Here is a 16,961-nt window from a genome sequence, read left to right as displayed (position 1 = left end):
ATCTACGAGCTTGAAATCATACAAACATCGCAGATTTGTTTAGATTGTATCACTTTTATATTCAGATGTATTATTTCGCGCACGTACAAAAGGTTTCTCGGGACATAAACACGTCACCAAAGAATACGATGCGCTGTCCTTACCAGACGCGTTTTTTCTTGGCCGGAGCCCGTGAGGCTTCTTCACAGGTGCGTAAGCGCAGGTATACCCCCACCGCGCGCGCCGCCATCTTGAATTCCGCTCACCTCAGATCCGCGCCCGCGCCGTGGCCGCCGCACGTATACACCGCGAACAAAACAATTGCAGTGCAGTGATTTAGTGTCATGTTGTGATAGTGAAGTGTCGAAATGGAGTCGACGCCGATCTGTCGGTGCCGTGTGCTGTACCTCGGCTCCGCAGTGCCGCAGCAGAGCAAGGACGGCCTGCAGGGCATACAGGAACCCTTACGCGAACTGTACCCGGAAAAGGGAGCGACCACCGGCGGCATAGACTCGTGGCTGTCCGTCTGGTCCAATGGAATCTTGCTCGAAAATGTGGACGAGAGCGGCTCGAGAGTCGCGAGATTCTTCCCGATCTCGAGCTTACATTACTGCGCCGCCGTGCGCCGGGTGACCGTGGAGGGTGCGCCGCGGTTCTTACCCCTGGACTCGCCGTTCGCCCGGGCCCCGGCACCGCGGCGGCCCCCTTTATTCGCAGCCGTACTGCGCCGTACGCAGGGCATTAAAGTTCTGGAATGTCACGCCTTCATATGCCGTCGCGAGGCGGCTGCCAACGCGCTAGTCCGGTGTTGTTTCCACGCGTACGCGGATAGTTCATATGCTAAACGACTGGAAGCGGAGCGCTCGCCCTCTCAGCTGCCTCCGGAACCCGACGAGGAGTTGGAGGTGTACGACGGAGATGAGAACCACAAGGTGTGGGTCGGGGAAACGGAGAGAGACGACGCGAGCGACGACATCCCGCACCAGACGCGGGCGCCGCGACCTCGGCAGATCACGCGGCCGGCGTCCGTGCCCCCGCCGCCGCCACCACCCGAGGAGCCCAAAAAGAAATCGACGACCAAGAAAACGAAAAAGAAGTCGTCGGCCTCGGCCGATGAGTTATACGCGACGATGCCGGGGCCGGGGCCGGCGCACACGGCGCACATGATGAATGGCAGGTCGCTGGGCCGCGCGCCGCCGGCGTGGGCGGCCGGGCACCCGATGGTGTTAGTGGCCCACCCGGCCGCGACCCTGCCGCATGCGAGGCCTGCCACGCTGGCCCACAGGGGGCGGGTGTCCGCGGCGTTGGCCCCGGGCCCTTTTCCCCCAGGCCCTCCTCCTGGAAGGGGCCGTTTGCAGTACGCTACAGTTGACCCTCGACGCTCAAAGCCGCCGCCCGCGGCCATGAAGGCAGCACAGAGTATGACGGGGCTGGAGGCGGTGGAGGACGCCGGTGGCATATACAGGAAGAAGGGCCATTTAAACGAGCGAGCGTTCTCGTACAGCATCAGGCAGGAGCACAGGAGTCGTTCGCATGGGTCTCTCGCCAACCTGAAGTTCGCTGCTCCACCTGAGGTAAATCTTTATAATTTATTTTATTTATTTCCAATGCCACTGAATTACTTACATCGACCAAAAATTCCTCTCGCAACTTGATGACTTAACAGTCATTAACATGAGACGACATACCTCCCTTCCAATATACAAATTGACAACGACTTTCTCCACATAATCGCGTTGCAAATATCTTAACAATAATAGTGTTAAGAATGATGTGCAATAAAAGTAAAGTTATTTTAGAAAACACTTTCGAGTCGTTACGTGACAATGCGACTGTGGTGTGATCGTTTAGTAATAATTATCTTTATTATCTTCATGCTGGTGTAGCCATGATGAATACGTGTCAATAATTCATTAAATATTCAGCTACTTACATTCCTAAGTATTCTTTACTTCAGGATGAAGCTTTAAATTGGCTCACACTGGAGCTAACGACATCTCCGTGCTAATCTATGATAGGTTTATTTCAAAAGCAAGTACCTAGGCATAGATTGGTCCTCGACAGAATATCGTATCTCAAATTAAACGTATACTAGACCCAGCAAGTTTTAGATCATGTTTAAATCATTAAATCAAGATTCCATTCCTACCAGTTACAGTTAAGAAATGCAATAATTCCAATTTACATAACCCGTGTAGTCTAAGCGACATCGAATAGGGTTCTGTTAAACTCTTCGCTGTTATGAAATACCTACTTCATTTCACAGAATAAACGCTTCAGATCAAAGGTTTAAAGTTAGCAGGGGTCAAACTGTTTAATGACCACATCAAATGAATACCTACGTTGAAGGCGTTAATGTACCTATTATGGTTAGTACACACACAGAATAAAAGGAAAGAGGTTGAAAGGGCCAAGTTAGCGCAAATAGTTCATACTTCAACTTTGCACTCCACTCGTCCGCAAACTTTACGACTCACGGAGTTCCACGATAGTAAGTAAGTACTTATATTTTGTGTTACCTGCAGGGCAAAAATCTAATATCGACTATCATGCAAGGAGATCCCTCCTTATCACATTAAAGCTAAGAAACCTTAGTAAGTATGTCGAAATCACTTTGTGAGACTGTCCTTTGTTTGGTAAGGACTTTTCAGGATTGAATCACCTGATTGTCCGAAAAAGTAAGATGATTCCGTGCTTCGGAGTGCACGTTAAGCCGTTGGTCCCCGGCTATTAGCCGTAAAAACACCTCCACCAACCCGCAGTGGAGCAGCGTGGTGGAGTATGCTCCAAACCCCCTCCGGTTGATTGAGGGGAAGCCTGTGCTCAGCAGTGGGACGTATATAGGCAGTTAATAATCTACAGATAAATTCATTCTCGTAATTCCTGTTGCGGTGAGAAGAGGCACTGGTAGACGGGATGATTGAAACCACTTTTCTTTATGTCTTAAGATAGTTATGATGTAACTTTTTAATGATAGATTACCTACCAAGCTATCGACCAATTAGCCCTTTACGTATTTTACATAACCATGTAGTAATACTTAAGTATGAAAGAATATTGAGGTATAAAATAGCGTACTAAAATATTTTCTACAAATAGGCAATTTGTAATCAAATATTGTTGTTTAAATTAGAAAACCACAAACTCGGAATAAAACTTGAATTTGAGGTCCGAAAGTCTAATGAGGCCGCCATATTCAAATAAATACCAGTTTTGCCTATAATTCTTAATGGTCACGAAACATGTATTACACAATCAAATGCCTATTGTTTTAAAAAGGCCAGATAAGTCAAGACGAGTTACACGATTAATTTATTCGCTATTTCTTGTTAATCTGGTAAAAATACTTCGAGGTAATCTCGTTTCGTTACTTGAACGATATGTTTGTTTTTGTGATGTTCGAACATAAGGTTACGTCACAATAGAGCTTATAAAACTAAACATTTGTCAAGAATGAAGGACTTTTTGGCGGAAACGGAAACGGGACGGTTGCTTTCTTCATTGAACAATCTAAATAATAAATACGAAGTCTTTTGTGTTTAATAATTGCATTAAGTTAGTCGGAAAACATTCGCGATAGTGTTATTACTTATATCGGAATATTCAATAAACAAACTGTACCTATCTATTTTCGCTTCGTGCCAACAAGCCGCTTTATAACTCAAAAGTTTATGCGGACTTTTAAGTTAATTCGTTTGGGGTTCGGAGTAGGAGTCGGCTTCGAGGGTGGGGGCTTTAGGTTTCATCATTCGAAAAACACAATATTCGCATAACATACTTATACAAACATAAACATATATTTTTTTACCTGGCTTATGTAGATTTGCCACAGATGGCATTAAATACTTGGCCGGACAAATGGGTAGCGCTGAGGGCTCCCACACGGTATAAAATTTAAGACAACAGGCTTGAGGTTGGTAATTCCCCTCAAAACCCACACGACAGAAGAAGATCGCTTTTTCATTTAATTTCCGATCAGACATAAAATAGAATAGAAATTAATTATTTTAGAAATACGCCACACTAAAACAAAAAGGATGTTCGTCGAAATAATCCCAAAGGGGCGGTGGACGTCCTGAAATTACATACTTAAGTAGTTCACGGCTATACAGGGTGTTAGTGACATCGTAACGAAAACTTTGAGGGATGATTCAGGCCATGATTCTGAGTTGATATCACGTGGAATTTTCCGTCGCAAAAGTATGGAACGGAAAATAATATAAATAAGCTCTAAAATTTCCATGACTTCTCCGACAGGAAATTCCACTTGATATCGACTCAGAATCATGGTCTGAATCATCCCCTTCAGTATTCGTTACAGTGTCACTAACACCCATACCTACTTGTATGGCTACCGTATGTACTTGTACGGGGTGTAAGTGACATCGTAACGAATACTGAGAGGGATGATTCAGCTGATTATTCTGAGTTAATATCAAGTGGGATTTTCCATCGCAAAAGTATAAAATTGAAAATAATTTAAAAAAACTAAAAAAATAACATGAATTTTGCGACGGAAAATTCCACTTGATATTAACTCAGAATCATGGTCTGATTCATCCCTCAAAGTTTTCGTTACGATGTCACTAACACCCTGTATACCAATTGGGGTAGTCAGAGATGCATCCATCGCTAGATGGAATAATCTATAATGAAAGACACCAACAACCATTACAGGAAAAGTGTAAAAAAACTAATCCTACGTACGGTAACATTAAGTTCATGGAACTCATAATTTCCTATGGCCCGCTAAGCGTTGCGGTAGCATAGGTTATAACTCAGTAGACATGCGGTCAGACCAGTTAGAAATGTGCTGGTTGCTGTTCGAAACAGTTTTTTTTACCTATCATAGCTACAGTTGATCGTAATCGTCGTATCTGGTAACTTGTCCCGTCGATTTCTGTTTATAAAACGTTGACTTGTGTAGGTACTAAAGTTTCATTCTGTACTTTCCTATGGGGTATAGAGTTACATAAACAGATGATACTTAAGTGCCCCACTATTAGGGAACCTGTCCTTAATAAACTGGAGAGAATACGGAGCAACTTCAGTTTCTGGGTTATTTTTAACTAAAGTGTCTCACTGCTGGACAAAGGCCTCCCTCCATTTCATCCGGGACTCTCTCTCCAGTGCTTCCTCTGGCCAGCCTTCCAAGTCGTCGCGCCATCCATCCATGAAATTTTATCACATTAATCTAATCGATTGTATAAAACAATAACATAAGACAGACAGTACGAAACGACCTTTTTGTTCTAAACCAATTTCTTCGAGGCAACCACTAACCGAAATCAAAAACCGTACAAGCAATCAAATCAAAATCTTTATTTGTGATTACAGGTATACAAAAGGATGTTCATAATATTAACTAACTAACAACTGTGATTAGTTCACAAAACAAATTCAAGATAGTTATAGGATTAGAACCTGCGACCTTCAGAATGCAAGAGATGACCGTCAGAAAATCACGACTATAATAACATCATAAGTTTTTATACTTACTTACTTGTCGGAACAAAACTCAAAACCGGACTTACATCAGTAAGTAGTAACCGGGACCAACGGCTTAATGTGCCTTCCGAAGCAGGGATCGTCTTACTTTCGGAAAATCAGGTGATCAGCCTGTAATGTCCTAACCAAACTAGGGATCACAACGTGATTTTTGTGATATCTACCCACCGGGATTCGAACCCGGGTCCTCCGGATCGGGAGCCCAACGCTCAACCACTGGGCCACGGAGGCCGGTAAAAAACTTAATGATCCATCACGTTATCCTAAAGCTAGCCTAAAGCGTAGCATTATTCTTCTTTGCCTAAAGGTAGAGTCAAGGTGACCTGTTAGGAATGCAATAATTTGTTTTAATGACGAGATGCAGGTACTCTCAAGGTTATGAATGACTTGAATGAATTATTACATTGTTTAAACTTGTTTTGAGATTTTTTTGATCCTTTTTTACTTCATCATCATCATCATCAGCCGTACGACGCCCACTGCTGGGCATAGGCCTCCCCCAAGGATCTCCACGACGATCGGTCCTGCGCTGCCCGCATCCAGCGGCTTCCCGCGACCTTCACCAGATCGTCGGTCCACCTTGTAGCGGGCCTACCCACTGAGCGTCGTCCGACACGTGGTCGCCATTCCAGAACCCTTCCGCCCCAGCGGCCATCTTATTTACTTATTTTGTGTAATTGGAGATGTCCTTAGAAAAGTTTAGTACGATTTCTTCTGAACCGGCGTGCGTGTATGAAACGATTGATGAATGTGGAGGAAGTGAATTGTGTCAGGATCGAAGCAAATGAAAATAATATGTAAATTTATACACAATAAAAACCTTTATCTTTTTATCATTATCTTAATGGAATTCCATAGTCTCCGCTTACCCCGGTGGGAAATATGAAAACTCACGCCTATTTCCCACCGGGGTAAGCAAATACTATGGAATACCATTAGCTTCGATCCTGACACACTTCGTACTACACACTCACTCACTAATAATTACTTACTTACTACTAATTATTATCAAATTGGGGATCCGCCTCCGTGGTCTAGTGGTTAGAGCGTTAGACTCACGATCTGGAGGTCCGGGTTCGATTCCCGATGTGGACATTGTCTAAATCACTTTGTGAGACTGTCCTTTGTTTGGTAAGGACTTTTCAGGCTTGAATCACCTGATTGTCCGAAAAAGTAAGATGATTCCGTGCTTCGGAGGGCGCGTTAAGCCGTTGGTCCCGGCTATTAGCCGTAAAAACACCTCCACCAACCCGCAGTGGAGCAGCGTGGTGGAGTATGCTCCATACCCCCTCCGGTTGATTGAGGGGAGACCTGTGCCCAGCAATGGGACGTATATAGGCTGTTTATGTGGGGATCCGCCTAAAAAAGGTACCTACTTACAAGGTTTCCATAGTAATAATATTAAGTAGGAACTGTTGAGTTTTTGTAAAATGAGGGAGGTACTGATTCCTGCAGACATTAACTTCATTTTTTATTTAATTTGACAGTTTTAAAACTATCTCCATCTCTGTGTAGCACTCGTCGTAAGTGAATGACGGCAGTTTTATTACGGCTGTCAGAATAAAATTAATGTTAGTTGGCTAGAATCGGCACCAAGTATTAAACAGTAAAGATAAAGTAACAAGATTAAAAATTTCACTACAAAGAATCTAAATTACTTAATAAACTTAACCACAGTTTTGTCGGTATGTGTGTAATTTAATAAAAACGTTTTAGTAATTAATGTATGAGCTCATCTCTTATGTAAGCATTGCAAAAACATTCCACAACTTGTATGAAACTAGCCGTCGCTCGCGGCTTTGTCTGTGAATAACTTCAGTAAATGGCGTGGGAACGATAATTGATGGGACATGTAAATTATTTATATAAGTACTAAGTAGGTACTTATTTATAAGTTGTATTGATTCTATGCTGGGCTGGGGTCTTCTCTTGTGTGGTTTGTGGAAGCAGAAGACAATTCTAGCCAATTTTTATACGAACTCAATTGGGTAGTTTCGAACTAGTCAAATGAGTTACTTTTTACTAAACGTCAAAACACAAAATCACTGTGGAATTTAAATGAATAAAGCACCCTGTGACGTACTAATAAATCCGACATTTTATCACTTTTTCCTTGATTAAAATTCACAAATAAGTTACTTAAATAGAAAAAGAAAATGATTTTCGTCATTTTTAGATCTGTATTTATTTAGTAATTAGAATTTCATAATTTATCTTGCACCTACTGCACGACGCAATTAATGGATAGGTATGGCGAAATGGCTTTCTTCCATCATGTGGGTAGTGGGGTGGATTGCTTCAATGAAGCCTTTTTAATTCACCTGTCGCCATATTCTTCATTTCTATGTATCAGAGATTACCCTATTGAGTGATTTCCCGTTATTCTGTAGATGTATGACCATACTACTATTCTAGTTATTATAACAATAGGCTTCTTGATAAGCTATTCAAATGAGATACTTTTTACGAAACGTCAAAACGAAAGTTCTCTTAAGGGTGGCTTGCGTAAGGGTCTTTAAACATGTTTAGTGGCCCACTAAACATGTTTAAAAACCCTTACGCAAGCCACCCTTAGAGTTTGTACGGAAATACTGTCCTGTGACGTCATCAATAAAAGCGGTCAAGCGTCGTACTCAATGTTACTTAATTCATGAATAAAAATCGAAAATAAGTCGAAAAGTAAAATGAGATTGATTTTTGATCATCTTAGACTGGCTTCTTTTTCTAGATTGCATTTTATAATTTATCTTTGACCCAGTCAAATATCCAATTGTTATTTGTAGTAGCCATTTTTATAAGTATGTTTTTCATCTAGCCTTACAATTTACCAACGTTCTGACGTCATCCCGGAATACAAACAATTGCTTTGTTGCTACAATCAATTATTGTTTAGGATTGTTTGTTTGTAAATCAAACAAAAAATGTTAAACGTAAATATAATTTGGTTGCCAAGGACCGGGAAAGGGACTCGATTTTTTTAACGCGATTGAGCGCGTTTAAATCTTTTGTAGGTAAGGTTTTACGAAGGAGAACGTTCAAATAATGATAAATAAAAACAGTATGTATTCGTCCCACTGCTGGGCAAAGGCCTTCCAGAGGAGGTATGGAGCATACTCCACCACGTCGATCCACCGCGGGTTGGTGGAAGTGTTTTTAACAATCAAATACAAAGGATAAAAAACCCAGAATCGATATGGAGTGCATGGATATTAATAATTGCATTAAATTGTACACACCTCAATGTAGGTGCCCAAAAGGGCAATGCTGATTCAATTCAAATTCAAATTCAAAAATATCTTTATTCAGTGGGTAACATAGTTACACTTTGAATCTTCAATTTTTACATAACGAACTCTCATCCGCCTAAAATTACTGCAGCTTCTCACAACCTGTATAGCCGGGGAAAAGAAGCTGCAAGAAAAACCTCGGCACAGGGCCCTAGACGTTCTTTTAAAAAATAAATAAACATAAAATATTGTTATACAATTGAGTAATTTAGCTGCCTTATCTCAGTTCTTAGACAGTTAATCATATCTTCTAAATAATCATTAACTGTTTCTGTTTAACTACTGTCTTAAAACAGTTGAAAGGCAAATTCTGAATGTCAACGGGAATCTTATTATAAAAACCCCCCTAAAAAGATTGCCCCTTAAAATATGTATTTAGTGATCTTATGTAATCGACTGACTTGTAATAAATCAATGGGGTACTTACTTAAGCGAATTGAAAAACGATTGACGGGTTAATATGTACCTCATCCTTTTTAAGTTTCAAGCTATTAAACTACTCGAAAATTAGGTAATTAACGAATTAATTGATTCATTAGCAAAAGTGAAAACATCCCTTTGGTGGGAAGTCGGCAATACAACGAAGGATACCTAATAAGTAATTATTTTAAAATGTGGCTAAAGCATTTTTTTTAATTTCTGTATTTTTTATGCCCGGTTAAGTATATCCGGTTAGGGATACTGCATAGGGTCTATTTAAAAATGGACTTTTGACACCCTCAATCAAACGCAGGGGGTATCGAGCATACTCCACCACGCTGCTCCAATGCGGGTTGAGGCGTTTTTACGGCTAATAGCCGGGACCAACGGCTTAAAAGTGCCCTCCGAAGCAGGGAATCATCACAATAAATCACGTCAAAAAAAGTTCTATACATTTAGGTACATTTACAAGTGAGGTGAGGTGAGTGGGTGAGAGAGTACTATTCAGAGGAGGAGGACAGGAGTCTAGTACGGCTTTGAAATAGGCTACTCTGGGCGCCATCCCACCCGCGTCATACAGAGTACTGCGGGGCGGAAGGCAAGAGGGAACCCACTGCCCTATTATTCCCTAAAAAGTAGCATGGAGAATGCTACACCGACAAGAGCGTGGCTCTTAAATTAGTGATGATGACAAGTGAGACTGACGCACATGTGAGGTTGTGGGTAACGTTATAAAATACATAATTTCGTTCTCAATTTCCTATACATAGTCGCGAAGTCCCGCATATTCTACCACAAGTTCGAGCCGTTACAGTGATCTACTTACGGCAACGTGGGACCACCATTGTCGTCTCAACAGCCTTATCTTTGCACCTAACAAGAGATAATATAACCTCTATTTTCAATGGAGTAAAGGAGAAAGTAACTGCAAGGTTAAGGTTGCCGTCGTGATCGTCCCACACCGCGTTCTGCCCAGCCAACGGTCAATGTACAACGTAATAGATTACTTCGATACCAGTTTTGTATCGTTTTGTCCTATAATAAGTTCGCGGTGTCGACTTACAGTGTAGGCAGACCGGTTGAGAGAGTGCAGTTTATATGCAGGCTACACAATACACAACACGTCTGTGATCTCTATCGGGGTGGGCAGAATGACAACTCTTCAGAAGAGATCGGTTATCCACAAATGGTTTAAGTATGGATAATATTGTAACAAGTTCATAGTCTAACCTCCTTGTCTTCTTGTTATATCGTGTGGGTTGTGAGGTGAATTACCAACCTCGTCAACCCTGGTGTCAGGCTTATTATTGAGCCGCCAAAGGCCTCTGACATGACTCATGTAACGACTACCTCTTTATAGATAAGTCCATTATTTGGACAGACTATAATGCTGTGGTCTACTAGTTAGAGCGTTTGGCTCACGATCTGAAGATCCCGGTTCGATTACCGATCGGGACATTAGCAATCCTTTTTTGAGACTGTCCTTTGTTTGGATAGGACAATCAACTTGAATCACCTGATTGTCAGAAAAACTAAGATGATTCCGTGCTTCGGAAGACACGTTCGAAGTACTTAAGTAATATAGTCGTTACATGAGCCACGTCAGGGGCCTATGGGGGGTCAATAGTGAGTCACCAGTCATTAACCTTGACACCACGGTTAATGAGGTTGGTTATCCACCTCACAACCCACACGAAGATAGACCACAGATTAAAAATGCAAAACGCGTTCTTAAAAACGGTAAACAACAGACTGACTTCGAATTATTGCTAAAACACTCACAATGCATTCAGATGGTGTTGAATGGGCCAAGGACTTGCGCAGGCGCAGAAATGAGAATAACGGACTTATTACTTTGTTAGTGCAAACATTTGCAATGGTTTGTTTGTTTAGTTGTTTTATGTGCCACTTTCTTATGGTTCATTGTTCTTAGTCGCGTGACTTACATCGTAGTCACGGGTTCGAATCTCGGCTGGGCTATAAACCACAAAATTCGACTTTATGTTGTGTGGTTTACCTAGAAAGTAAATGCCTGAGTTGTTACTATAGTAACGTATTGGACATCAATGCCTGAGTCATCGGTATCTTCCTAGGTTGAATAACAGCATCACGCCTGTATCCCCGAAGGGGTGGGCAGAGGTGTACAATATCATCATCTCCCTAGCACTATCCTGTTTTTCACAGGGTCCGCTTACCTAACCTGAAGATTTGACAGGTCCGGTTTTTTACAGAAGCGACTGCCTCTCTGACCTTCCAACCCGCGAAAGGAAACCAGCCCAATACAGTTAGGCCACATACCTCCGAAAATGCATTTCTCAGGAATGTGGGTTTCGTCACGATGTTTTCCTTCACCGCTGAACACGTGATAATCATTTATGATCCAAACATGAATTCGAAAACAAATACGACAATCATTGGTTTAGGCCTGTGCTGGATTCGAACCTGCGACCTCAAATTGAGAGGCAAGCATTCTACCAACTGGGCTACCACGACTCAGAGGTGTACAGTAAAACATAAATAAATAAATAGTCTATACCTAATCGGCCTATAATACGTCCCACAGTTGGCCACATGCCTCCCCTCAATCAACCTTGAGAGGGGGGACATTATAACAAGCAAATACCGCACGTGATTCGTACTTTTCGAGGCTCATTCTTCCACCTGAGTGATTTCAGTAACTGCCAATTTTGTTCTCCACATCTTAATAAAGAAGTCGAAAGTGTTGCTTCGCTCTATGGTTCCGTTGGTGGTATAAATTGGCAGACAATGACTGTTATTATAGGCTAACAAGGCATTGTGTGATCGTCACACTCCACTCGTCACATCCATATGTATTGGTACCAGCTCCACCAATTATAAACAAAACAATACGTAGTTTTTCATATGTACACACTTGATGAAATGTACTATCGCCGAAGGGGGTATATGCGTTATTTCAATTGGTATTCGAATATATAGAGTGTTAGTGACACGTAACGAAAACATCGAGGGATGATCCAGACCAAATTCCACTTGATATTGACTCTGAATCTCGATATTTTTGCAATAAATTTCAATCCTTGTAAAAATTAAGACCACAAATTTTGACTTTGTACATCCGAATGTGATTTTTCGTATTCTGGCGTTGACAGCGACTCCCCGAACGGCACTTCCCGCTACGGCGATTCCCGTTATGACGATTCCCGCTATACATATTTGTGAAAAATAATACAATATTTTTTTCCACTGAAATAATTGCATTTTTGTCCCATGATTGTACTATGTGGAGTATGCTCCATACCCCCTGCGGTTGTTTGAGGGGAGGCCTGTGCCCAGCAGTGGGACGTATATAGGCTGTTTATGTTATGACTGTACTATACAAAAAAGAAATTGGACGTCAAGCCACTCGCCGTAGCGGGAATCGCCGTTCGAGGAGTAGCTGTCAACGCAATAATTAGACTTTTATATAAGGCAACAGGTAGTTCGCTTATTATCCCAAACAGTTCGTCTCTGCCCACCCGGACAGAGGTTTATGGCTGTTTTGTGTTTGTTACCATTTCACCACACAATAGAACAAGGAAACAGTTCGAAGTTCAATTTGATTGTTTCTTTATCCTCTTGTTAATTAGCCAGTGTGTATAGTTTAGCTACATTACAAGATTTTGTTTCCATTCATTTCTGATTGCGAACCTTAACAATACCTCTTCAATTTGAGCTATTGTTTAGTCACGATGTTATCATTCGTTTTTCATACTACACCGATTACTTTGTACACTGTAGTAGCACAACCGGACACTTCATACAAAACACCTCGATGTACACAGACACTACACATTGACGTTATCGTACACACGCATCTTTGTATGTGACTTCTGGCGCCCATACGATTGAAGACATAGGGTAGTATTAATAAACTAATCTCAGCTTTGAGACTGCCCTCATGATCATGTCTATGTGACAGATCTTATATAAAAACACGGACTTGAGCATGATCTTGAGGGTAGTCTCAGTTGTGATTTGTTTATAAATACCACCCTAAAGCAAGAGCGAGGGGTGAGGTAAACCTAGCTCAGCCGCTGGTGGGGAGCGGAGGGTTGCCGTTCTATACGTAGTATTGTGCCTTATTCTATGGTAGTAGCCTAGGTTATGTAATGGTTTTCTACACACGTATATCAAAGCTGCGGATTGCTATAGACCTTGCTTTAGCATTCGGAACGAATAGTTTAAATTGCAGGGATTCGTTTTATAAACTGTCTGTATATAATCTATCCCAAGGTATCAGTTTAAATACAATTTCTTTATTACTTAACACGCCTATATAATAATCTCTTCAGTAAGTCTATTGGGAAGGAAATTCCCAGTAGTTCAACTGGTAAGACTACTCGGTAAGACTACTGGGAATAGGGGATAAATAAATCCATCTTTGCAAGCCATTATGATGACGTTTTCGTAAACTATTAACTACAAGACAAGTTCAAAATCAAATCAAATATACTTTATTGCACAGAACTTAACTTATTGATGACCTAGAAGGACGTACATTGATCAAATTGGAGATGTCTTTAGAAAAGGTTCAGAATGGTCTCCTTTGAACCGGCATGTATGAAACGATTGATGAATGTGGAGGAAGCAAGAGAAGTTTGTCAGCATCGAAGCAAATAGAATTCCATAGTCTCTGCTTACCCCGGCGGGAAATAGCCGTGAGTTTATGTATTTCAAAATTAGATATTTAAGTATATTTTGTGATGCCTAATCTGCCTAATCTAAGTAAGTGGATGTTACCTTTATCTTAGGCATGCATAATAAGTCTTCGTCAATTCAACAAATGGTTTTAAATTTTTTGAACCCTTTCAAAATGAAATTCAAAATATTTGTTGTAGGCTAAGTCCATGAATTCTTTGTTGAATGCGGTATTTTCATTAAGTATTAACCGCGTACGAAGTAACACCACCTTATCACTGGCAAGTTACATGAACTATCTACCAAGCAGTGATGTGGCGTTCCCATTGTACATACATACATACATACATACATACATACATAACTCGCTCGCTTCACGTTCCTCGTTGTCGCACGAACTACAGAAGCAATAGCTATCTGCCTCGGTGCATGAGTTTATTTAATAGCATCAATGCTGAGTGTGATCTGTTTTGCAGTAGCAGTAGATCTATAAAATCATTGCTTGCCAGTGGTCATTGCAGCTCCTAGTTAGATATATTATTTTGTTTAGGTACTTATATTGTGTTTTGTTTTATTTTTTAGGTTTGCTTATGTTTTGTTTTTGGTTTTGTTTTATGTTTTTTATTTTGTTTACATAATTATTATGTGGTGTTCTCACCTCCGTTAACTGTATTTTCTCTATCTGTGGTAGCTTGTAATTAGCCTTTATTTATTATCAAGGTTTTGATTGTGTAAATAATGCTGTAAGCTCCCCGAATAAAATAAAATAAATAAAATAAAATAAATAAAATAAATTCACGCCCGTAATCCCTAATGGGGAGGGCAGAGCCACAAGGAATCAAAGACAACTTGCAGCCACTGTTGATACGATGTAGTAAGCTGGATCATCATCAATAGTCCATTAACGTCCCCACTGCTGGGGTACGGGCCTTCCCTATGGATGGATAGGGAGATCGGGCCTTAAACCATCACGCGGGCCCAGTGCGGATTGATGGTTATTAACGACTGCTAATGCAGCCGGGACCAACGGCTTAACGTGCCTTCCGAAGCACGGTGTTTTGTGGTCACCCATCCTATGACCGGCCTTTGCGAAAGTTGCTTAACTTCAACAATCGCAGACCGAGCGCGTTTACCGCTGCGCCACCGAGCTCCTTACCGAGTTCCCGTTGTAAAAACTCTTTAATAGTAAGGAGACTGCTTTTCTTTTTCATATTGTTATTTCTTGTAGTCTGGTCTTATCTGCCTAAAGGTAACTGGTTAGGTAATAAAGCTCTTTTTACATAAGTTTGGCGCCTTTCTACTGTGGATGGTAAAAAAAATGGGAACATTCCCGAATACGCCACATCACAGCTACCAAGCATATCGTTTTAAACACACCTTCGACAGCCTAGGTGGCAGTCACAGACCGTATAGACTTACAGTTACAGATTACGTGTCTGTCTGTATGTCCTATAAAATAATCGTGCGTGAACCTTGGTCGCCAATTAATAGTAACGGTATAGCTATGACAGCTATCGACGCGGGCGCATTCGAGGCCTCTGTACTGTACATAAATACGTACATAGACCATTTACGGTTAACATAACATAATAAATACTTTATTGCACAAAGAAGAAAATAGAAAATACAAAACAAAAGAGAGATAGAAAGAGTACAATAGGCGGCCTTATTGCTAAGTAGCAATCTCCTCCAGGCAACCTTTAAATATGGAAATACAGAAACACACATATTCAGATATTATTAATTTATCACAGTAAGCTCGGTGACGTGTGGGTGCTACTACATCTTGCGAATAATGTTCCTCTGACTACCCCTATTGGGATATAGTCGTGAGCTTAAGTTATGTGTTATAAATTACTGACTGTCAAAAGCGAATTCATGTTCTCGTGAGTGATCGTAAAGTTTATATTTATTTAGTAAGTAAATAAAATACGCATTAAAGTGTTTACTAAAACGCGGTTCTTTTGCACGCTTTCCCAAAACTCTCATGACTTGTTGAAGAATTGTTTTGGTATAGAGACATATTTGGTGTGGGAAACCAAATATTATTACTTGACAGCAACAATAGGTGAAAACTAGCTTAGCTTGATGTGTCCGTTCTGTTTAGCGAAAGGTTTCGGTTCAAATCTCCGCTTGGGAAACGTTTTTTTTTTTGACGTAACTTATTGCAGATTTAACTACTTGGCCGGAAAAATGGGGAGCGCTGAAGGCTCTCACCCGGTACAACGTTTAAGACAACTGGCCTGACGGTGCCCAGTTAGGCGCGAACCTCGGCTCAGGGCGTCGTCTGAGAGGAAAATATTTGAAAGAATTAATCGACCCTAGTGGGTCGATAGCGATAAGCGCTGATTGAGGAGAAAACGTTGTTTTGAAGATTGGTGGTTGATATCGATTGTAGCCGTTGTTGTAGTAAGTGCATACATAAATTGACGCCCATATTTCCCGTCGGGGTAAGCAGAGACTGAAAATCCGTTCGCTTCGATCCTGACATGCTTCCTCCACATTCGTCAAACGTTCTATACAAAAAATCTTTCGTTTCGTTGATAAATTTGAAAGAAAGTAACGTTTATTATATAGGGACACCACAGTAGGTACGTAACAAATATAAAACCTAACACGGAATGACACATAACTTACAATCAAAACACGTCATAAAAACAACTTACACAAAGAGCACAATTATTTTTATTTATTACTAAGCACAATTTCTAGTTCCTAGTCCTCGTAGAGTTTCGTTATCGCAAAGTCAAGTTCATTCTTGTAAGGATCCTTATTAGTTTCAATCTATGTAACTAGACTTTCAATCTAAGAATTTAGGTGCAATTTGGGGTATAGCAGATAAATATAAAATTAGCATCGATTACACTCAATCAGTACCGATAGGCAGTCAGAAAGGAAGGAAGGAGGTCAGAAATCTATAGGCAGTTTCTCAACAAAACAATTTACTTAATCATAATTCACTGTCATAATTTTATGTTTACATAATTCCTATAGAACTGTGCTATCTGTTGCATTCTGTGCGGCTTCAAAGCGTGAAATTAAGAAATCGAATAAGAAGTAAATAAAGAAGTTGAAGGCCGTTGATCTTAGGTAAATCGTTATAGATTT

The 16,961-nt window shown here is 40.9% G+C and overlaps 1 protein-coding gene across 1 annotated transcript in view; it reads left to right on the top strand.

Moving 5' to 3' along the window:
* The first annotated feature begins 238 nt into the window (after window positions 1–238).
* Window positions 239–16,961, top strand: part of LOC126376017 (uncharacterized) — a 39,125-nt gene continuing 22,402 nt past the window's right edge. The window contains exon 1 of the mRNA XM_050023170.1: window positions 239–1,553. Coding sequence (XP_049879127.1) covers window positions 348–1,553 — 1,206 coding nt within the window. The 5' untranslated portion in view covers window positions 239–347. The remainder of the gene's footprint in view (window positions 1,554–16,961) is intronic.

Source organism: Pectinophora gossypiella, chromosome 20, assembly GCF_024362695.1.
Source record: "Pectinophora gossypiella chromosome 20, ilPecGoss1.1, whole genome shotgun sequence".
NCBI lineage: Eukaryota > Metazoa > Arthropoda > Insecta > Lepidoptera > Gelechiidae > Pectinophora > Pectinophora gossypiella.
Note: the sequence above shows the minus strand (reverse complement) of the source record. Positions and strands in the feature narration are given on the sequence as shown.